The sequence below is a fragment of the Neofelis nebulosa genome, chromosome X, assembly GCF_028018385.1.
Source record: "Neofelis nebulosa isolate mNeoNeb1 chromosome X, mNeoNeb1.pri, whole genome shotgun sequence".
Classification (NCBI taxonomy): Eukaryota; Metazoa; Chordata; class Mammalia; order Carnivora; family Felidae; genus Neofelis; species Neofelis nebulosa.
In genome coordinates this window covers 13,171,216-13,193,973 of record NC_080800.1, presented here as the reverse complement: position 1 = coordinate 13,193,973, position 22,758 = coordinate 13,171,216, and the positions used below count along the sequence as shown (strand labels likewise).

Below are 22,758 nucleotides of genomic sequence, written 5' to 3'. Positions count from 1 at the left end.
GGGAAGGGGAGCAGAGGAGCCATCAGCAATGGACCTGTCCATCCAAGGTAGAAACCACAGGTTAGGACGCTTTGGGAGAGCTTAGCCAGACTGGGTTCCCGAGTGAGGTGGGACCTGAGTGCCATGTGCAGAAGAGTATAGATTTGAACATCACTTTGTTCGTACTTTGTGCACAACTTGAACATGAGTCATCAAGAATCGAAATCAGAAGCAGGCTTGAAAAAAAAAATGATCAGGAAAAATTAATGGACGGGAGGAAGGGAATGGGTTGGGGAAATCCTTGTAAAGAATACTTGCGGAATATAGTAGAAAGTCTGAGAAAAATCACTGTGTGTTGCCTGAGAGACTGGAAACAGCTGGCTTGGGAGAGTAGGCTCCTTCAGCGTCCCCAAATGAAATGTCCAAAGGCAAGGGACGTGAGGGAAACTGACCTAACCAGGGCTCTGTTGGGCCAGTCAGTGTGCTACCTCGTATGCTGGAATTTCATCTTTGATAAGAGAGCATAACTTCCCTAGACTCTGTTGTTAAGGCATCTGGGACGCATGAACCCAGTCTTGAACCCATTACACTTTTATTGTGGGCTGCGGAAACTTCGGTAAAGGTTAATCAGGGCTGTATTTATCCTTATGTGGTACTTTTACATCTAAAGCTTTATCACCACCGATATTCGTTACTTATTGATCCTTTTTTATTTTTCTTATGCTATATGGCTGGCTCAGTTCCAAGAAAGGACAGCTCTGTAGTGGGGATCAGACAACAGCCAGTATTTCGGCAAAATCAGAGCAGGCCAAGGCAGTCCTTTTGCGGTGGAAGAGGCATTTTCCTCTTAGATGCAAATGTAGGGTATTTTGGAAATGTTGGGATTAAAACTAACGCATATTTGAGTTTGTTTTTTTTTTAACTACTCCAGTCACGATAAAGGATATGTTTTGAAACTGATGTCTCTCAGGCTTTTTGTGGAGGGAAATACCAGGCACAGAGACGTTTTCCCGAATTTTGTTGCTGAATCAGGCTGCTTATAGCCCAAGAGGCAGTCCTACTGGCAACTTTCGAGCTCATCGGAGGCGACTGTAACTGAAGGCAGCTGGTTGGGCCTGGCTTGTCCAGAACTGCCGTGTATTCTCTACCCTCCCCAACCTTCCCCTTGGTGTGTTTGGATTCCACTGGCTTGTGCCTGGCTTCCATCAGAAGACTGAGAATCCCCAGATGTGGCCATCTTTTCTCTAACCTTTTCTGTGCCTTCTCCTCTGGTTTCTGTGCTAGCGTGTTTTAATCAGAGGATCACTGTGGCTGCTGTACCTTGGGATTTCTTTCTGTGCTATCATGTTCAGAGACGGTTGTAGTTATTGCTTCTGAAAACAGCAGGGATAATGTGAACTAACACCCTAGTGGAAGGTCTAAATGATAGATTGCACTGTTTGGGCTTTAAATTTGTGTTTTCATTAAAAATAATACTACGTACAAAGTTTGAAAAGCCAACTCATTCCAAAAGGCCTATAATGAAAATATTCAGTAATCCTTACCCCCTCTCTGCCACCCTCAAGTCTTCCAGCTGGTTCTCCTGATATTTACCTCCAAGCTTTTATTATTTTATTATTTTTATGTATGTATGTATTTAAGTAAACTCTACCCCCCAACGTGGGGCTCAAACTCAAGACCTCAAGTTCAAGAGTCATGTGCTCTACCAACTGAGCCACCCGGGTGCCCCTACCCCCATGTTTGTAAATAATATTCTTATATTGCTCTGTTAGGGATTTCCAGACTTCCCTTTACGTTGGAGGAATATTTAACACCCTTAGGCAGCCCCTGTGCCCACTGTATTTTTCTTCTGGAGATATGATGTGGTCTTGTGTCTGTCAAGATCATCTCAAGTAAGCAGTAAGGCAGGTTTCCTGTTCTCAGGTGGGTCATTTGACTTTTCTCAGTGGTTCACAGCGGAACATTTCTTGAAAACCAAACATGCCAATAACTACACAAACTACGGTAAAAGACTCTTCCTGGGCTGAAGACCCCAATACAGGAAGTAAGAGTGGATTGAACAACCAGAATACACCTCTAAGAAGCGGGGGTGGGGGGCGTTAGGGGGGTCATCGCTGTGCTCTTCCTACATGGTTCAGGTTGTCTTGAACTGCAGTGAAAATTGAGGCTGTGGTGGATAGCGCAATCTTATCTGCCTTTTCCTAGAAAATACATAAGGGGCTGGGCATTTATAAGCAGCTCAGCTTTGAGAACTGGAACCTAATGCCCTCTCTCACCTCACTCCAGTAATACTTAATCTAGCCATAATTAGCCAACCAGAGAAGATAGGAAAGAGATGTCAAGGTCTAGAGCACTTCAGAACTGAGCACTCCATCCAACAAGGGGAGTAATCAAGTTTTTTCTCCACCCCTTCCCCTCGGTGACTCTTGGAGTGCACTTGGGACGCAGGGTTCAGATGGCTCAGAAAGTTCTGGGGCGCTGATAAGATCATACAAGTTCTGGGAAAATTTTTACCTCAGGAAATTCTAGTTGTCCAGGTTTTCTATAGAGCACTACATGGCATTTAATGTGTGTGTGGGGGAAACTGAAAGGTTTTATGAGAGGGAAACCTGAGCAGTTTCATGAGAACACGTTAACTTGCCTGACTGTAGTCTGTTCTAACAGCTTAACAAAACAATAGGTGAAACAAAACCACGAGATCGTAGCGAACAGAACGGAAAAAACAGAGCAATGACTAACAAGAACAGTCTTTTCATAAAAATCATGTTTTGGAATTTCTATGAAGTAATCATAAAGATAAATCTGAAATTATTTGGTCTGAGTTCATTCATTTATTCATTCATTCATGCATGCATTCATTTAGTATATACCATGCGCCAGTCCCATATACGCAAGGGGCCAGGAATGCAATATAAGGAGAGATAGCACTGGCCCAGCCCTCAAGGCTGTATAGTCTCACAGGCAAAGCACTCTACAGACATGAACAAGGGAAGTGCAGGGGTGGGGAGGGCAGAGATGGGGGTCCTCACTAGGCTATGGTGCCTGAGAATATAAACTCCTGTAGGAGTTCATGTTGGATAGTTGACCTAAGGTCTCAAGGTTGAGGATGGTTTCATTTAGGAAAAGAGGGTAGGGGAATGGGAGATGTTCTGGGCAGAGGAAACAGCGTGTGCAGAGTTCTCATGGCAGGAGGGAAGAAGATGCACTGGAGGAAATGGAGGAAGGCCACCATGACCAGAGCTCAGGGCATGAGGGGAAGGTCATGGGACATGGGGCTGGAGGGCGAGGCTGCACTGATATCATGCAGTCAAGGATTTCAAGCAGGAGAAATACCACAACTGCTTTGCCTGTAGTGTGCAGGGTGGACTGGGGTCACGTGAATGTGGAGCTCTGGCTATAGCCTGGGTTGAGGGGCTGTGGTTTGGGTGATGGTTGGAGCCATGGATGGATGCAGGAAGTCTGGAAGGGGTTAAATTGATAGGACTTGACAAATGAGAGATGAGGCATGAGGAAGAGGGAGAGATCCAGGGTGGTGCTCAAGTTTATGGCACAGAGAATGTGCTAGAATGGATAACATTACCTTTTTTTTTTTTTTAAAGGAATCCTAAGGTTTTCTAGAAAAAAGTCTTTTTGGTGTACTTCTCCATAAGGATGGACAGATTTGCTTATGGAGAATCTTTAGGGAATGAAATGGGCGGTAGGGGAGGGATGCAAATACCAAAGTGAGTGGCCCTAGAAGTCCAGAACTTGAAGTGTGAACATTGCTTGGAATTGACATCTTGAGTAATGACAGATGGAAGGTCATAAAGACGGTCCTGACACATTTTGTACAAGTAATTTGAATGAAAGATTAGAACAGAGACGAAAAGGAAGCCTACTGTGAGGAGTGTGTAAAGCATGGCTGTATTTGAATAAGAAAATTGGAAGGAATTATCAGGTTTTATTGTCTAGGGAACATTGTTACCCAAACAACGAGCGTTACTTTAAAAGTAAAGCTTGAAATTTGGGAAATTACATTTGTATAAATGGCAAAACCGGACTTGTTTTGTTTTCTAAGGTGATTGATATGCCCGAACACAACCCTGGCAATTTGGGAGGAACAATGAGACTGGGAATCAGAAGAACTGTTTTCAAAACTGAAAATTCAATATTAAGTAAGTGTCTACGATCGTTTATTCTCTCAGAGGTCGGGGCGGGTGGTTCGCGTGGCTCTGTGCAGACACAGCCACAGTCAGAGTCCTCTGGAGCCCACGCCGCCCCTTCCACCTCTCCAGCTTCCCTTCCAGTAGCTCCAGGTGCTGTGACTCTTTATCCCACCTGTCCCATTTGCCTTTGCTGCTCCTCCTGCTTTCCCCCTAGTCTCCCCGGAAGGCTTGGTAGAAAGCCTGTGAAGGCCCCTTCTTATTTGACCGCCACGACACCGGGCCCAGCGGGCTGCTCTGTGATTTACCGATGCTCTGGAGATGACCTTGCACGGGGAGAGCCCTGATTCACCCACTTCTTTCCAAACCACAGTTTTCTCCACTACAATGAAACCAGCTCCCTGTTTACTTCTTTGATGTCTGACTGGTGTCAGCTACTAATTTACAAACTTCTTAAGGAGTAGAGCAATTAAGTCTGAGAAGTATATTTCTCTGTTCCCCCAGCAGCTTTAGGTCGGGGAGAGGAAAATATGATGTGGCTTGCCATCTGATATTTGCTCATCTTTCACTCCCAATAACGTTACTCTAATTTCTGTGGAACTTATTTTCATAGATTAACACATTATATGAGACTAACATAAAGCAAGAAAAACCCCAGAGCCCTGAATTCAGTTTAATAAAGACATCTTGAGTGCCTACTCTGTGCCATATGCACTGTGCTAGATTCTGCAGATACAGTAGTGCCCAGGACAAATATCAGCCCTGTCCTCCCCCAGGGCCTCAAAACAAGTGGAAAGAGTGTCATGAAAGGGAACATGAAAGGTGCTGAAAGGGCCGGAAGCAGGGGAAGGGAACCCAGGTATCTTGGGTGTCCAGCATCATTCCCATGAAGTTATAAGCATATCTTAGAAAAATGACTTCTTAACGAAGAATAAGACCAGAAATAGGAGTTCCTCCTTTATGGATGATAAACAGCTTCTTTTAATTTTTTTAAGTTTATTTTTTTTATAAAATTTTTTTTTCAACGTTTTTAATTTATTTTTGGGACAGAGAGAGACAGAGCATGAACGGGGGAGGGGCAGAGAGAGAGGGAGACACAGAATCGGAAACAGGCTCCAGGCTCCGAGCCATCAGCCCAGAGCCTGACGCGGGGCTCGAACTCACGGACCGCGAGATTGTGACCTGGCTGAAGTCGGACGCTTAACCGACTGCGCCACCCAGGCGCCCCTAAGTTTATTTTTTTATTTGGGGGGAGAGGGGCACGGAGAGAGGGAGAGAGAGACTCCTAATCTGCACCGACACAGGACTTGATCCCATGAACCCGTGAGATCATGATCTGAGCCGAAATTAAGAGTCCCGCACTTAACCGACTGAGCCACCCAGGTGCCCCAGTGATAAACAGCTTCTAAGGAATATAAAGCTTCCTAGTAAGAATGAAATTTAAAAAAGAAAAGTTTCAAGGCACATTTCTTTACTCTCTCTGGATAAGAAACCATTGTTCTCTAAGTGACTTTTTTCTTTAAGAATATAAGAGTTTTTTCTCTCTGTGGATATTAGTAGTGATTCTTCAGCTTTCAAATGTTTTCAAATACTTTGAAACTTTGTTCAAATAATTGCCTAAGAGACAAACAATGGTTAGTGAGAAAGTTAATGTTTTAGAATTGTATGTTTTATGTAAAAGATTCACTGCTAATTGTACTAAGCTTCTAAAAGAGAGCATTGTCTTCAAAATATTTTAAATTTTGATCTGTCTTGATAGAAATAAGACTGATTTAGGATTTGTTTTTTTTACAGTAGGCATAAAAGTAATGTCGATGATTTTTATGAATCTTGAATACAACAAAGCTTTACAAAAGTAATGGGCTGACTAGAGAACAAAAATCCTTGCTTTTAATTAATATCTTTTGCCTACTTTGAAAAAAAATTGTAATAGCTTTATTGAGATATAATTTACATACCATACAATTCAACTGCTAAAAGTATGTAGTTCACTATTTTTTATTATATTCACAGAGTTGTACAACTACCACGACAGTCAATTTCTGAACATCTTTGTCACTTCAAAAAGAATCCCTGTTTCCTTTTAGCTATGACCGGCCCCCCTCAGTCCTAAGCAACCATTAATCTACTGTCTCTACAGATTTGCCTGTTAGGAACACTTCATATAAGTGGAACCATATGACCTATGACATTTTGTGTTTGGCTTATTTCATTTAGCATAATGTTTTAAGGTATATGTACATTGTAGCACGTATCAGCACTTCATTCCTTTTTAGGGCTGAACACTATTTCATTGTATGGTTAGACTACATTTTGTTGATATGTTCATCAGTTGATGGACATTTGGGTTGTTTCCGTGCCTGCCTTAATTTTTTTTTTTTTAAGTCTATTTTATTTATTTCGGAAGAGGGAGAGAGAGAGTGCAAGAGTAGGGGAGGGGCACAGAGAGAAAGGGAGAGAGAATCCCAGGGAGGCTTCTCGCTGTCAGCGCAGAGCTGGACGCAGGGCTCAAGCTCATCAACCATGAGATCATGACCTGAGCCGAGATCAAGAGTCCAACGCTTAACTGACTGACCCACCCAGGCTTCCCAGGCCTGCCCTTAAATTTAAACTGTGCTTCATAGTTTGCAAATGTCATATGAGTGTGTGAACCTGTGAGCCTCAGGATGCATAAGGTTTTGCCCTTGCACTTGTGTCGTGTTGGAGATGAGAGATACGAATACGACCACTGGCCATGGCTGTATTGAGTGTCATAAAAATATAAAAACAAATAGCACCATAGTATCTTGCGGATTTCTTCCCCCTAATTGGCATATTTCTTTTGCAGCATTTTTTCTCTAGTCAGCCCATTACTTTTGTAAGGCTCCCCCCACAGCCCCCTCATCAGCATATTTCTGCAAAATGGAACAAAATACATTTGCTTACATTGCCTCTGAAAATAATTTATAGTTTTGATGGAAAGCATTTGATGCTATTCATTCATTATTTAAATTTGATTTCTGGGCCTGTGATTGCAGTGCTCTGGGTTGAATGGAAAAACAGAAAAGTAAAGGTTTATTTTTGTTGTTGTTGTTTTGTTTTGTTTTGTTTTTTAGTAAAAGAGAATACTTTGGAATAGGACCAAAGCCTAAAGATATTGGTGGACACAAAGGCTGGATTACTAAAGTGATTCTGATTTTTATATTCATCAGGAACAAATTCCTTTTTTTTCTTAGAGTCCTTAGTTCCCTAAGGTTCATGAAAACTAGGAATTTGATTTTTCTTTTTTCTTTTTTTTAACCACTTTATTGAGGCATGATTGACATACAAACAGCCATACCTATTTCATGTATGCAGCGAGATGAGTTGAATTTGAGTTTTTGGAAGTGGAGACTATAGGTATAAATTGATTTGGACCAAAGTACTACTAATCATCATTTGCTCTATTTGTAAGAATTGTGTTCCCAGAGGTTCACTCCTGTCCTGCGTTCTGTATGTGTGTGTTGTCCTTGTCTACAAAGGCTTTTGCTTATTAAAGGACTAATGACAGTGTGGGGGGAAATTAGCAAAGCTGGTTCAAAGGTCTTCACAAACAAGATATTTTTCTAGACTGCATTTCTCTAACACTTCACCTAAGTATTAATTGCATATTCATGATCTTTTCTTTTCTTTAAATGTTTATTTATCTTGAGAGAGAGAGAGCACGTGCAAGCAGGGGAGGAACAGAGGGAGAGGGAGAGAGAGAATCCTAAGCAGGCTCTATGCTGTCAGCACTGAGCCCGATGTGGAGATCGAACCCATGAACCATGAGATGATGATCTGAGCTGAAATCAAGAGTCAGATGCTTAACTGACTGAGCCACCCAGGTGCCCCTACTGATTCATTTCTTACTTCTAAACACTTCAGGATGTTTCCAGCATTTTGTTAGAAAAATGGTAATGTGTACATCTTGACACAGTGTTTATGTTCTTTTGATTGTTTCCTTAGAATAGATTTCCAGGACTCGGACTATTAGGTCAAAGGGTGTGAACACATTTATGACTGATAATTCTGCCAGATTGTTTGATGGAAGAGGTGAACCAGTTCATAACGATGTGAACTACACTGTACTGTTCTTGCTTTCTCTAATCGCTTTGCTAGGGTTTTTATCATTTGTCTTTTTGCTTTATTAGCAGAACAAAAAGGACCCTTTATTATTGTACTTTATGTTGCATTTCTTTTCATTACTACATTTCTTTTTCATTTTCTTTCCATTACTACATTACTGCATTTCTTTCCACTACAAAGTGGAAAGTTCCCCCACCCCAAAATGTTGGTTTATTTGTGTATATGCTGTCCGTGTTCCCATCAACACTTAAACATGGGAAGGGAGAGATCTACGAGCCCAAAGTCTATTACCTAAATGGTCTAAACCAGAGGTTAATAAACTTTTTCTGTTAAAGCCCAGAGAGTAAATATTTTCAGCTTTGGGGTCACACGATCTTTGATGTAACTGCTCAACTCTGCCATTGTAGTGTAAAAGCAGCCAGAGGCACATATGTAAAGGAACAAGTGTGGCTGTGTGCCAGCATACCTTTATTTATGGGGGCTGAAATGTGAATTTCATGTAATTTTAATGCGTCATGAAATATTCTTTCGATTTTTTTCTTCCACGCATTTGAAAATGTAAAAACCATTCTTCATTCGAGGGTTGAACATAGTCAGGGGATTCCTGGTTTGCCTCAGAGTTGCCATGGCTTGCCAAATCCTAGTCTATACCAAGAAGCACAGGCCAAACGTGGTGTAAGACCCAGGCAGTAAGGCTGTTACCCTCCTGGGAAGTACTCAGGGTATCTCCCCACTTGTCTGCTTGCCTGCCTAAATATACCACGTAGTGGCAGGATAAGGCTCATGGTCAGTGGGTGGTCAGAACAGGCCTGGACCACTCTTCTCACATAGTTTCTAGTCTTCTACTGGAATGGGTGGCCCTGACCTCACAGCCCACCACTATAATCACTCTCCAAAATGCAACTCCTAAAGCATGCATTTTAGGGTGCCCGCGTGGCTCAGTCACTTGAGCGTTGGACTCTTGATTTGGGCTCAGATCATGATCTCACAGTTTGTGAGATTGAGCCCTGCGTCCGGCTCTGGGCTGACAGCTCGAAGCCTGCTTGGGATTCTCTCTCTCCCTCTTTCTCTGCTCCTCACTCACTCACTCTCTCTCTCTCTCTAAATAAATAAATAAGTAAACTTAAAAAAATGTTAAAAAAAACATGCATCTTACCACTGGTGAATTCATTAAACAGCTCTATATACCCTTCAGATCTGTAGATTTCATTGCATGTAAATTACATACCCTCAATTTTTCTTTTTTTTAAAATTTTTTTAACGTTTATTTTTTTTTTTAATTTTTTTTTTCAACGTTTTTTTATTTATTTTTGGGACAGAGAGAGACAGAGCATGAACGGGGGAGGGGCAGAGAGAGAGGGAGACACAGAATCGGAAACAGGCTCCAGGCTCTGAGCCATCAGCCCAGAGCCTGATGCGGGGCTCGAACTCACGGACCGTGAGATCGTGACCTGGCTGAAGTCGGACGCTCAACCGACTGCGCCACCCAGGCGCCCCTAACGTTTATTTATTATTGAGAGACAGAGAGACACAGAGTGTGAGCAGGGGAGGGGTAGAGAGAGGGGGAGACACGGAATCCGAAGTGGGCTCCAGGCTTCAAGCTGTAAGCACAGAGCCCGACGCGGGGCTCGAACTCACAAACCACAAGACCACGACCCGAGCCGAAGTCGGACGCTTAGCCAACTGAGCCACCCAGGCGCCTCACACCCTCAATTTTTCAAAACCACATTTTGTCTGGATACATAGATGGCAGGACTTGTCTCACAGTGACATGCTTACTTGGTTGATTAACTCATTAGATGACACCTGAAAAGCAGGGCGAGATGGTGCAGAGCAGGTTAAGTATTAAGTGGAGTGCTTTGAAGAGTGAGAAATCAAAAATGAGGCATGACTGGAGATGGAGTGGGTCAGGGCTCAGGTGAGAGAGGAACCAGGGAAAGCACCAGGGAACTTTTTTATGAGAGGGTTTTAAGACTCCAAAAATAAACTTTATCGTTTTGCTTGTGGCTCTCAACTGAGCGTGAGAGATGGGGACGTAGTAAAATACAAAGCAATTCAGACAAGGTTCAGAGCTCATTAAGGGGACGGCTGACAACTTGTTTGATGGTTATAGTTTCCAAAATATTACCGTCCCCAGGCTTCATTTTTTTAGTCAGGTCCCAGATATGTTGCTGAGGCATCCAGGAAAGGGAGCATGTCTTTGTGCTAAGTGTGTTCTTCAAACCAAACTGCCACCTACCAGAAAGAACGTGCTTTTCGGACTGTGCAGGTAGCATGTTTTAATACTGCACAATCTGGGGGGCGTCCGGGTGGCTCAATCCGTTGAGCATCCAACTCTTGGTGTCAGCTCAGGTCAGGCTCTCACAGTTCGTGGGATGGAGCCCCGCATTGGGCTCCGAGCTGACAAGGAGCCTGCTTGGGATTCTATCACCCCACCCCACCCCTCACTCTCTGTCCCCCTCCCCCACTCTCTCTCAAAATAAATAAATAAACTTTAAAAACTACTGCACAATCTGGTGTGTGTATGCACTGGTGGGGATGCTAGAGTAGACTCAGTTTAAAGCAATCCCGTATTTGATGTGCAATTTGAGAAACTCTGTTCTCCAAACCAACACCCAAATGGTCAGGGAGCCCTTGGTTTTAGAAACAGGAATGCTGTAGGGGTAGAAGGGTGCAGAGCAGACCTGAGCACTTGAGGTGGGGTGGGGGGTGCGGGCAGAGGAGGGAAAGGGCCACCCCATGAGCACAGTGCTGGTCGGTGGGGTCGTTAAAAGCAAGTGGATGATGGGGTGCCTGGGTGGCTCAGTCGTTTAAGCGTCCAACTTCTGCTTAGGTCATGATCTCACAGTTCGTGGGTTCGAGCCCCACATCGGGCTGTGTGCTGACAGCTCAGAGCCTGGAGCCTGCTCAGATTGTGTCTCCCTCTCTCTCCGCCCCTCCCCCACTCATGCTCTGTCTCTCTCTCTCTCTCTCTCTCTCTCAAAAATAAATAAACATTAAAAAAGTTTTTTAAAAAGCCAGTGGCTGCCATTTTGCCCTGTAGGGGTGTCCAGTGCAGTGGAGAATGTGGCACATTTTGAGAGGAATTAGAAGCCCTCTGCAGTGCAGCCTATCCAGCTGGAGACCAGGTCCTGGTGATTTCCCATCACAATTCTGAGAAGATGACCCTCATCGTCAGGGCAGATGACAAGGGACGGTGAGACTTGACACAGCTGTGTCAAGCTCCTGAGCATGATGTTGGCAGCAAGTGGAAATTGAGTGCTTTAGGAACAGACTCACTTCCTTTTGGGGATCTTCTTTGCATTTCGTCAGGATGAGGAGGAGGACTTGACTAAAATGCTTGGCCCTGCTTCACTCTAAGGGAAAAAAAGGTTTTGTTCGGAGAGAACAGGCAACAGGCCAACCAGGAAGTGTTGAGTGAGTGCCCGCATTAAGGATCTGGGCTAAATACGTGGCCTTGAAGATACAGAGTGGTCAATCTCCAATTTGAAAGCACTGAAAGGCAAGGGGATAAGGTGGAACAAATTTTCACCGGCTAGACAAATTGCTTTTGCTTTCTTATCTCTTATCAAGGCATTGATAGAGAAAAACAGCTTCTAGTTCCTGGTGTGGTTAGATTGTTAGGAGGTTTAGGAAAATAATCACGCCATACAAAAAGCTTTGGCTCGGTTAATGAGGTGATTTACAAAACAATCTAAAAGAAGTCACCCGGGATTTAGGGACGTTGCAAGTCCATGGCACGGTAATTTGTCGTGCTGAGACCAATGGGAGCATGCCAGCTGGCGAGCCTCGCTGCCTCCCTGCTGGTGGTCCACGCTGCCGGGTAGCTCTCTCCCCTGCTCCTTCCTGCCTTTTGCTGGGGAAACCATTCGCTAGCGTGTTTGTGGATATGGGGACTCACAGGTCTGGGACACAACAACAGAAGGCATTTATGTGACCCTTACTGGACTGGCTCTGTGCCCAGCACTTCACCCATGGGAACCAGTGGAGAGGGTAACAGCCCCGCTGCAGGAGCCACACTGCCCCATCGGAGGCCCCCCCAGCCCCAGCTCTCAGTACCTGGCTGTGTAGGTGCTTACACTACAGTTTCTGCATCTGCAAAATGGACATCAGAATGCCTCCTGCCTCAGGGGGTTCTTCTGAGGGTTAAATCAGTTATGCATGTGGGTCCTTCAGTGCCCAGCACAGAAAAGGCACTATTTCAGTGTGGCTGTTAGGATCGTTAACGTGAAGGGGGTGTTGTCAACATAAGACCTGCATGTCTCTCAAAGTTCTGGATATGACCTAATATATATTTTTTAATGTTTATTTATTTTGAGAGGAAGGGACAGAAAGAGAGAGAGAGAGAGAGACAGAGAGACAGAGAGACAGTGTGATTGGGGGAAGGGCAGAGAGAGACACACACACAGAATCCGAAGCAGGCTGCAGGCTCTGAGCTGTCAGCTGAGAGTCAGAGGCTTAACCGACTGAGCCACCCAGGCACCCCTGGGTATGACCCAGTATTAAGAATGGGGGGCCCCACTACTGGTATAGCCACTGTGGGAAACAGTATGGACGTTCCTCAAAAAAAATTAAAAATAGAAATACTGTATGATCTAGTAATTCCACTACTGGGAATTTACCCAAGGAAAATGAAAACACTAATTCAAAAAAATATATATACACCCCTATGTTTCTTGCAGCATTATTTACAATAGCCAAGATATGGAAGCAACCTAAGTGTCCATCAACGGATGAATGCCGAAAGAAGCTGTGGTACATTTACACAGTGGAATATTACTCAGACGTAAAAAGGATGAGATCTTGTCGTTTGCAGCAATATGGATGGACCTAGAGGGCATTATGCTAAGTGAGATAAGTCAGACTGAAAAAGACAAATACCATATGATTTCACTCACAATGTGGAATCTAAAAAAACCCAAAACAAATGAATAAACAAATGAAAAGCAGAATCCAGACCTATAAATACAGAGAACAAACTGATGGTTGCCAGAGGGGATGCGGTGAGGGGTTGGGGAAAATGGCTGAAGGGGAGTGGGAGATACTGGCTTCCAGTTATGGAGTAAGTAAGTTATGGGAATAAAAAGTATAGGGCATATATATATAGTCAATGGTGAGTGAGTCAATGTGGTGAGCACAGCATAACATAGAGATACTGAATCATTATGTTGTACACCTGAAACGAATATAACATCGTATTTCAACTATATTCCAATTAAAAAAAAATTTTAATGAATATACAAAAAAAAAAAAAAAAAGAATGGGGTCCCGCGATGGCAGTGGGAGGGGAGAAGCAGTGAGCCTAGGGTGAGGACGAGCAGACCTCCCCGTCGTTCTAGTCTCTCTGCTTCCCACCTGCTAATATGGACTAGCAGAAGCATAAAGAAAAATCTAAGAAAAGAGATGTTAAAAATAGGATAAGAATACTAAGTGGGGTGGAGGGGAAGAGATTCGAGCAAGGAAAAAACTGTAGAGTTAAAGGCAAGGAATCACATTTCAAAAATAGAAAATTAGCATTTTTATAGTAGCAAATTGAGGTAAAAGATCATGAAAAACAAAACTAGGGAAAGAGGAGGAGTTTAGATACTTAAAAGAAATGAGATGTTTTATAAAAACTAAGGAAGCAGTGTAGTAAAATCTAAAAGTAATAAGTAAAGAAGGACAAAGATAGTGGCTGGCCCTGACTGCACACTTTCTAAGCATCAGTAATTAGGACGTCATGCGCATGATTTCAGTTATTTGTTTCAACACCCCTAGGACCCAGGCGAATTTTGCACGAGAGAGAAAGGCATCTTAGCCAGGTTATTTGTTAGAAAGTCACTCAGCTGATTTCTGAGCCTGAGCTCTTGACCACCTCACTATACCAAATGGCTGGACCTTAATTAAAGGGGGAATAGAAACACCCAAACAGCTTGTGGAGCTTAAAGCTGCCTTGTGCTGAGAGACCCAGGACAGGATTCCACAGCTTTCCGGAGTGTCTTGTGAAAGGAGAGCAGGGAGAGCAGGAAATGTAGACCCCACTCTGGCTTCTGAAAGCCAGTCTGAAACCACACGCTTGGCTTGAGGAGGGACACACACACTGAATCAACATAGGGCTGAGCAGCTGGGCCAGTAGGACTGGGCTGGGAATGTAAATGAGTCAAACAGCCAGGTATAAGAGATGCCACAGCTTAAGCTCAACAATCAGTGGCAGCTAAATCAGGCCTTAGAGTCAGAGAGGCAGTAGGGAGTGGTGGGGACTGGGGCAAATTGACAAGGACTTGATCCATCAAAGGAGTACTGCTAAAACTGATAGTCACATGAAGGACTGTGCATTCACTGTTGCCAGTCATCTAAATTTTCAACAGAATCTGGAAATCTGGAGTTTCATGAGAAATCTCATGGTTTCTAAATATTGGCAACGTATTTAAAGTTTTAAAACACCGTGTGTCCGCCAACACTATGCAAGCCAAACACACCACGTATCCACACCCTGAACAACCTCTTCGTTGGACAAATACCAGCAAACACTTGCACGTACACAGAGAGTTCTAGCTCCTGGTAGTGCCTAATTAGCACAGGGCATGGTTCTGGACAGTCTTCGAAGTGACTCGAATTAAGACACTCGTGCAGCAGTTAAAAGCTATTTGTGCAAAGGCAAGGCAGTGCTGTCAAGAAGAAAGAGGTAACAAAACCCATCAGGTAGCGATTTTACCTTTTGTCCATGCCATGGGTGATTTCCTCCAGCCCCCTGGAAATAGGAGCCGTGGAGCCCAGGTGAAAGGGAAGGATCAGAAGGTACAGAATGTGGGTCAACAGCATATGGGTGATGGCTTTTAGGAGTGAAAGTGGGGGAAGAAGGGAGGGTACAGCTCTGGGCAGGTGTCTCCAGTTGAGGATAAACAGCTAGTAAACGGGGCCAGCAGAAGGCACAGAGGAACAGAGGTCACAGATGGGGAAAGGGGGAGTTACTGTGGTCCCAACTGAAGACAGATCTGCTGGGTTTTTGAGAGCAGTTCAGTAAGATAGGTTGCAAACAATGCAGATGGGAGGTTTGGATAAAGGGGAAGTTAGGGGAAGAGGGAATGGTGGGGGCAAGAATGGGGCTGTATAAATTTCAGTTTAAAAAATTTTAATTGTGGGGGTACCTGGATGGCTCAGTCAGTTAAGCGTCCGAGTCTTGATTTTGGCTCAGGTCACGGTCTCGAGGTTCCTGGGATCGAGCCCCAAGTTGGGCTCTGCTCTAACAATGTGGAACCTGCTTGGGATTCTCTCCCTCTGTCTCCTTCCCCTGCTTGTGATCCCTCTGTCCCTCTTGCTCTGTCTCAAAATAAATAAATAAACTTAAAAAATACTTTAATTGTGGTAAAATGCGTGTAACATAAAATTTACCATCTTAACATTTTTACGTGTGCAGTTCAATAGTATTAAGGATATTTACATTGCTGTGCAACCAATCTCCAGAACTTTTTTATCTTGCAAAACTGAAACTCTGTACCCATTTAACAACGTCCTATTCCCCCTGCCTGCAGCCCTTAGCAACCACGGTTCTACTTTCTGTCTCCATGAATTTGACTACTCTAGGGACCTCGTATAAGTGGAATCATCCAGAATTTGTCTTTCTGTGGCTGGCTTATTTCACTTGGTGTAATAGCCTCAAGGTTTATCCATGTTGTAGCATGGTCAGAAATTCCTTCCTGTTTAAGGCTGAATGATATTGCATTGTATGCATGGACCATTTTTGTGTATCCATTTTTCTGGCCATAGACATTTGGTTTCCTTCACCTTTTGGCTTTATATAGCTTTTGGAAGGGGGAAATTTTGGCTCTGAAAAGGAGCGAAAAATAACTCAGGTTCAGTTGCTAGGATTACTAACACGAGAGTGGGAGTGGGCAGGATCATGCATAGATTAAGAATATATTTTAGGGGCGCCTGGGTGGCGCAGTCGGTTAAGTGGCCGACTTCGGCTCAGGTCACGATCTCGCGGTCCGTGAGTTCGAGCCCCGCGTCAGGCTCTGGGCTGATGGCTCGGAGCCTGGAGCCTGTTTCCGATTCTGTGTCTCCCTCTCTCTCTGCTCCTCCCCCGTTCATGCTCTGTCTCTCTCTGTCCCAAAAATAAATTAAAAACGTTGAAAAAAAAATTAAAAAAAAAAAAAAGAATATATTTTGGGGGCACCTGGATGGCTCAGTTGGTTAAGCCACTGACTTTAGCTCAGGTCATGATCTCGCGGTTTGTGAGTTTGAGCCCCACGTCGGGTTCTGTGCTGACAGATTGGAGCCTGGAGCCTGCTTCGAGTTCTGTGTCTCCCTCTCTCTCTGCCCCTCCCCTGCTCACACTCTGTCTCTGTCTCTGTCTCTCTCTCAAAAATAAATAAACATTTTAAAAAATTAAAAAAAAAGTATATATTATGTATCGGGGCGCCTGGGTGGCTCAGTCACTTAAGCGTTGGACTGTTGGTTTTGGCTCAGGTCATGATCTCAATGTTTGTGAGTTTGAGGGCAGAGACTGCTTGGGATTTTCTCTCTCCCTGTCTCACTGTCTCTCCCCTGCTCGTGCACCCTCTCTCTCTCAAGAAAGAAGGAAAGAAAGAGAGAAAAAATAATATGTATGAGACAGAATTTACCCAGTAGCAAATTAGAGAAGGAGATGGTGTAAATTGGCAGTGTTTTTGTTTCTGAGAAACCTATTGTACTTATTATTGGTGTCTTGCTGCCTATGTTGGGAGCATTTTATGGGTTTTAAACTTTTATCAGTTGCTTTTCTCTAAAGCTTTGCTGGCACTTGGTTCTTTAAAAAAATTTTTTTTAATGTTTATTTTTGAGAGAGAGACAGACAGAGCATGAGTGAGGGATGGGCAGAGTGAGAGGGGGTACCCAGAATCAGGCTCCAGGCTCTGAACTGTCAGCACAGAGCCCGACATGGGGCTCGGACTCAAGAGCCACAAGATCATGACCTGAGCCGAAGTTGGACGCTCAACAGACTGAGCCACCCAGGCGCCTAACTTCTTAAGTGAACCTTAACCTTATGTGCACTTAATCTCTGTTGCATTTGATTTTTTTAATGTTTATGTTATTTTTGAGAGAGCGAGAGCGAGCATGAACTGGGGAGGGGCAGAGAGACAGGAGACAGAGGATCCAAAGCAGGCTCTGCACTGACAGCACAGAGCCCAATGTGGGGCCCGAACACATGAACCACAAGACCATGACCTCAGGTCAAGTCAGATGCTTAACCGACTGAGCCACCCAGGTGCTCCTGTGTTGCATTTGATTTTGTCTCCAGAAAGACTAGAATTGAAAGGAAGGCTGTTGTTTTGTGGAGGGTTTCCCCTGTGGCCAAGATCATGCCATGGTGTGTGTGCGCTTGATAAATCCATCTGGAGAACCGCTCTTCATAACATGGTGTCTCTACCCCTCAGTCTTTTCACTCCACACCTAGATACCCTCCACATTCAGCAGCAGCTAGCATCTTGCCTTGTCATTGACTGTCCTCCTATAGCACTTTCAGTGACAGTGTGGATCAGTGGTTCCTAGCCCGGAACGCACAGGGAGGAGGCACTTTGTAAAAACCCATATGCCCAGGCACTCTCCTGAGAGTGACCAAATCAGAATCCCTGGGGCAGGGCCCCAGAATGAGCATTCTTGGTTTGATTTTGTTTTTAAGGTGTTTTCTTTCTTTCTTTCTTTCTTTCTTTCTTTCTTTCTTTCTTTCTTTCTTTCTTTCAAGATTTTATGTTAAGTAATCTCTACACCCAATGTGGGGCTGGAACTCATATATATATATATATATATATATATATATATATATGAGAGAGAAAGAATGCTTCATTCATTAAACAAATATTTATTGGTTACCTGCTTATGTGCTAGACACTGGTTATAAGAATTGAAGGGACAAGTCCCCATCATGTCCATCATCTTCCTGCTTGGATTTCCTAGTCTAGAGATAACAATAGCAATCACATGATTTACTTACAACAGCCCTATGAAATAGGACTATTGTAATTCCCATTTTACAGATGAGGAAGCTGGGGCAGAGAGGTGAAATAATTTGCCCAAGCCACACATTACACATTAAATGACATAGAGGACTGGTGCAGTCTCTGTTGCAACTATTCCACGCTGCCATTCTAGAGGGAGAGCAAGCCTAGACAATACATAAATGAAGGGGCGTGGCTTTCCCAATAAACCTTTATTTATAAAAGCATATATATAAATATATATAATGCCTTATATCGTAATGTGGAGATTTTTGCCATTTTCCTCACCATCTGTCAATATTGGCAGGCTCTGTTATTGGATTTCTAGGTCATCTGTTGTAATGGAGAAAGCAGAGAGGAAATTTTGGCCCACAGGAGGAAAAGATCGATCACAAAGTCAGAGGTCATAAGGGAATCAGGATCCTTTCAAAGTTAGGTCCAGAGCATTCAAATGGTTTCTCTTGTAACTTCACAAAGATACATACGCTTCTTCTTCTTTTTTTTCCCCCCAACTGGGCATTATTGTGCTATTAGTTTCCATTTTTCCTTTCATTTTTATGAACCGATAGTTTGAGTACAAAGGCTCTGTCGTGAACGAGCCCCCTCTCGGTGGCATGTCGGAGCTCTCTCAAAGTAGCTCCCTGTGCGCACCTATTTCCGATTTTTCTAAAACACATGTGGTAAATATTCACTATCATTAACATCATCACCAGTGAGCTGCATCTATAGGGACAAAATCGCAAATAGAAGTTCAGTCGTGATAAACGATCATATATCAGTCATGCGAGAATACAACTGAAGTGCACTTTATCTGAGTCAAAAATCTCAAAGGAGGCACGAGGCATTTGGTCTGTCTTGGTGGGAACACCCTGCCCGCAGCCTCGTGACGTCTTGGAGAGTCTGGTGACCCCCTGCCTGTTGAACTGAGCACTGCCGGCCATTCTGTTGTAGTTGGACGATGCGCTCCAGCACCATTGGCGGGTCTTCTGTGTGTGCCGGGGGTCTGCGTCATGATGGCTGGCGCTGAGGGGGTGGCTCTTGGCCTCTCCCGCTGCTCCAGTGTTAAAACCCGCTTGGTGCCAGTGCCGTCCTGCTTCTGCACATGATCCACGGGGGCCCGTTCTTGAGAGGGGTCTGGTGACGGATGCCACTGCTATCCGCCTGACACTGCCGTCACATGTGATTGTGAGCCATGCACTCCTGGTTAAGAATTGTTGACTCTTGGTTTCAGCTCACGTCATGATCTCTCCGTTCATGAGTTCCAGCCCCGTGGTGGGCTCCCCGCTGACAGTGAGGAGCCTGTTTGTGATTCTCTCTCCCTCTCCCTGTCTCTCTGCCCCTCACCTGCTTGGGCTCTCTCTCTCTCTCAAAATAATAAATAAATTTTTTTAAAAATTTTTTTTTTTTTTCAACATTTTTTATTTATTTTTTTTGGGACAGAGAGAGACAGAGCATGAACGGGGGAGGGGCAGAGAGAGAGGGAGACACAGAATCGGAAACAGGCTCCAGGCTCCGAGCCATCGGCCCAGAGCCTGACGCGGGGCTCGAACTCACGGACCGCGAGATCGTGACCTGGCTGAAGTCGGACGCTTAACCGACTGCGCCACCCAGGCGCCCCTAAATTTTTTAAAAAACTTAAAAAAACCCAGAATTGTTGGTATAGATGTGCTCTCATTTAATCCAGCAGTCCTCTATTCCTGACTCTGGGCTTGTTTCCAATTGTCCGCTGGTAAATAATGAAGCAGTGCACATCTTCATGGTGAACTCTCTTTGTTTCTATTTTCTGGGGTAAATTCTTACAGGTCAAATGTTTTAGAGTCGAAGGACAGGCTTATTTTTAAGGCAGAGTGCAAACCAATTTGGCCACTACACTGAGGTGGCTGGTGTGGTGGAGAAAGCATGGACCAGGTGCGGGGGGGCCTGGGCTCAAGGCAGAACTGTGCTGCCAGCGGGGTGGGGCCTTGGGCAAGTCCTTCAGTTTCATTTCCGTTCCTTCGGTTTTGTTTTGTTCTTTTGTAAAATGAGCCCTGTTATGAATCTGCACAGGAGGGATGGTGCAGACGTTACTCCCCCTCTCAGTACTGCAGGTAGGTGTATAAAAGGAGGGCACATCTCTTGGACTCCACGGTGAACTTGTCTAACAGAGAGCTTCCCTTTATGTAATGGTGATGGTGTACTTGAGAATTGTTTTAGGGTTTTGAAGCTATTCCTATTCTGTACTGTAAGAGAAGAAAATCTAGATTACTATCTGGAGTCCAGTTAATTCTTGGGCCTCTAACCTATGGATAGAGATCAAAGAGATGTCCCCCATACATATGCTATCGATGTGATTCCAAAACTGATTACTTTGATTTTAATTTCATTCTTGTATCTTTATAGGGAAACTTTATGGTGATGTTCCTTTTATAGAAGAAAGGCACAGACATCGGTATGAGGTATGGCCCACACACTAAATTACTATGGAATGTAGATGCTTAGTTAAAGGAACTCCGGTGATTACAAGCAGACCTCTGGAAAAGGTGTCCAGCTCTGTGTTATCCATTGGGCTCAGCCCTTCTTGGCTTTTCAAAGGCAAAATCTTTAAGTATCTGCACAAGGGACATTATCAGGGTTCTATGTTACCCTAACTGTTGTCTCCTAGACCAAGGTAAGGTCATCATCTTTATCCTTAACCCCCTGCCCTTTATTTTGGAAGGTTTGGGTAAAGGGAACTTACATCTTCTGAAACGTATGTCTCTCAGGTTAGGGATGCATCTCTGGGTATCACATAATGAGTTCTTGGTTTGGGAACCTCTTTGGAAATCTACATTGAGCAAGAGCCTTAGTGTCACATGATTACTAAGAGTGACTGTTGAGATTATCACATGAGAAGCATAGGTTCCCCAAGATGCAGACTATCTATACCAGGATTAATTGGTGTATCAATTGTGATGCTTTTGGCTGGGAAGAATCAAAATCCCTGCTTGTTATTTACTCAAACCAACCTCAACAGTAAAGAAACTAGTTATATCAGATAATAGGTAGTTCAGAGGCTGGGCAGGCTCCAGGCATGGTATAATCAGGGCTTCTACTATCCCTGGGATTCTCTTGGCCTTACCCTTTTCTGGGTGTTTACCTTGTCCTAGGCTGGTTTCCCTCATAGGTGCAAGATGGCTACCAGCTGCACCTGAGGCAACACGCATCTCTCCTAGACATGGAAGTTTTTCTTCAGTCTGATTGGATCAATACAGATCACTTGCCCACCTCTGAACTAGTAACCATTCCAAAGGCCAAGCTAAACCAGGTTTAAACCTGAGTTCTTGGATCATTCATTAGCCAAGAGGGATAGGCTTATCATGTTGGCTTAGACCAGTCAGGACCAACTTTTAGAATGGGGGAGATGGAATCCCATGGGTCATGTGGGGGTAGAGTAGATGCCAGGACAAGTCCACGGTTCTGTTTTGAGGGAAGACCGCTGGGAGTCGATGCCGGGTAGGCTATCAACAGTGTCACTACGATTAGGGAACACTTTGCTGAGTATAGGCCATTTTTGGTCTTATTTCCATTGGGAACTGGCCTAACTGGTGGGACAAAAACTATTGAGCTGCTTTGCCTAAGTGGTAGCTAGAAGGTGTGAGAATTACTGTGCACACAATACTGTGGCCATCCATTCCTCCATTCTTCTTGTGCCTCTGATATGCACTGGAGATGGGAGGGGGAAGCACACACACGGTCTCTCTCCTGATAGGGAGCTTACATTCCAATGGACAGGATTAAAAAAAGATAATAGAAAATATATATCAGACAAGGTCCTTATATCTAGAATATATAAAGGATTCTTAGAACTGGATAATAAATAATGGCAAGGATTCTGATTAGATATTTCTCCAAAATAGATATACTAATGGCCAATAAGCAAATGAAAAGATGTTCAACATCATTAATCATCAGGGAAGTGCAAATCAAAACCACAAAGAAATACCACTAGGTATGGCTATAGTCAAAAAAGATGGATAATAACAAGTGGTGGTGAGGAGACACTGTTGGTAGGAATGTAAAATGGTGCAGCCACTTTGGAAAATCATCAGGCAGTTCCTCAAAAAGTTAAATGCAGAGTTACCATACGACCTGGTAATTCCATCCTTAGATATATAACCCAAGAGAAATGAAAACATACATGCACAAAACTCATATACAAATGCTCAAAGCAGCATTATCCATAAGAGCTAAAAAAAAAAAAAAAAAAAGGAACAACCAACATCCACCAACTGATGAATGGATAAATAAGACGTGGTATATCCATACAATGGAATTATTTGACAATGAAAAGAAATGAAATATTGATGCATGCTACTACCTAGACAAATCTAAAAATGTTATGTTAAGGAAAGAAGCCAAGAAGCCAGTCACAAAAGACTACATACTGTATGGTTCCATTAACATGACAAATCTAAAGAGACAATATGGATCAGTGGTTGCCTAGGGCTGGTAGGGAGGTGATGAGGGTATTAGGGGATGATGGTTAGAGGGAATAAGGTATATTCTTGAATCAATTGTGGTCATAGCTGAAATCCTCTGTGAATATGTTAAAAATCATTGAATTGTACACTTTTAGT

At 43.8% G+C, this 22,758-nt stretch overlaps 1 protein-coding gene across 4 annotated transcripts in view; it reads left to right on the top strand.

The window, feature by feature from the left end:
* CTPS2 (CTP synthase 2) overlaps positions 1-22,758 on the top strand; it is a 104,908-nt gene that overhangs the window by 63,461 nt on the left and 18,689 nt on the right. For all 4 annotated transcript variants that reach the window (XM_058714403.1, XM_058714404.1, XM_058714402.1 and 1 more), the window contains 2 exons: positions 4,037-4,133; positions 20,543-20,598. In XM_058714403.1, the coding sequence (XP_058570386.1) occupies positions 4,037-4,133; positions 20,543-20,598 (153 nt within the window). The remainder of the gene's footprint in view (positions 1-4,036; positions 4,134-20,542; positions 20,599-22,758) is intronic.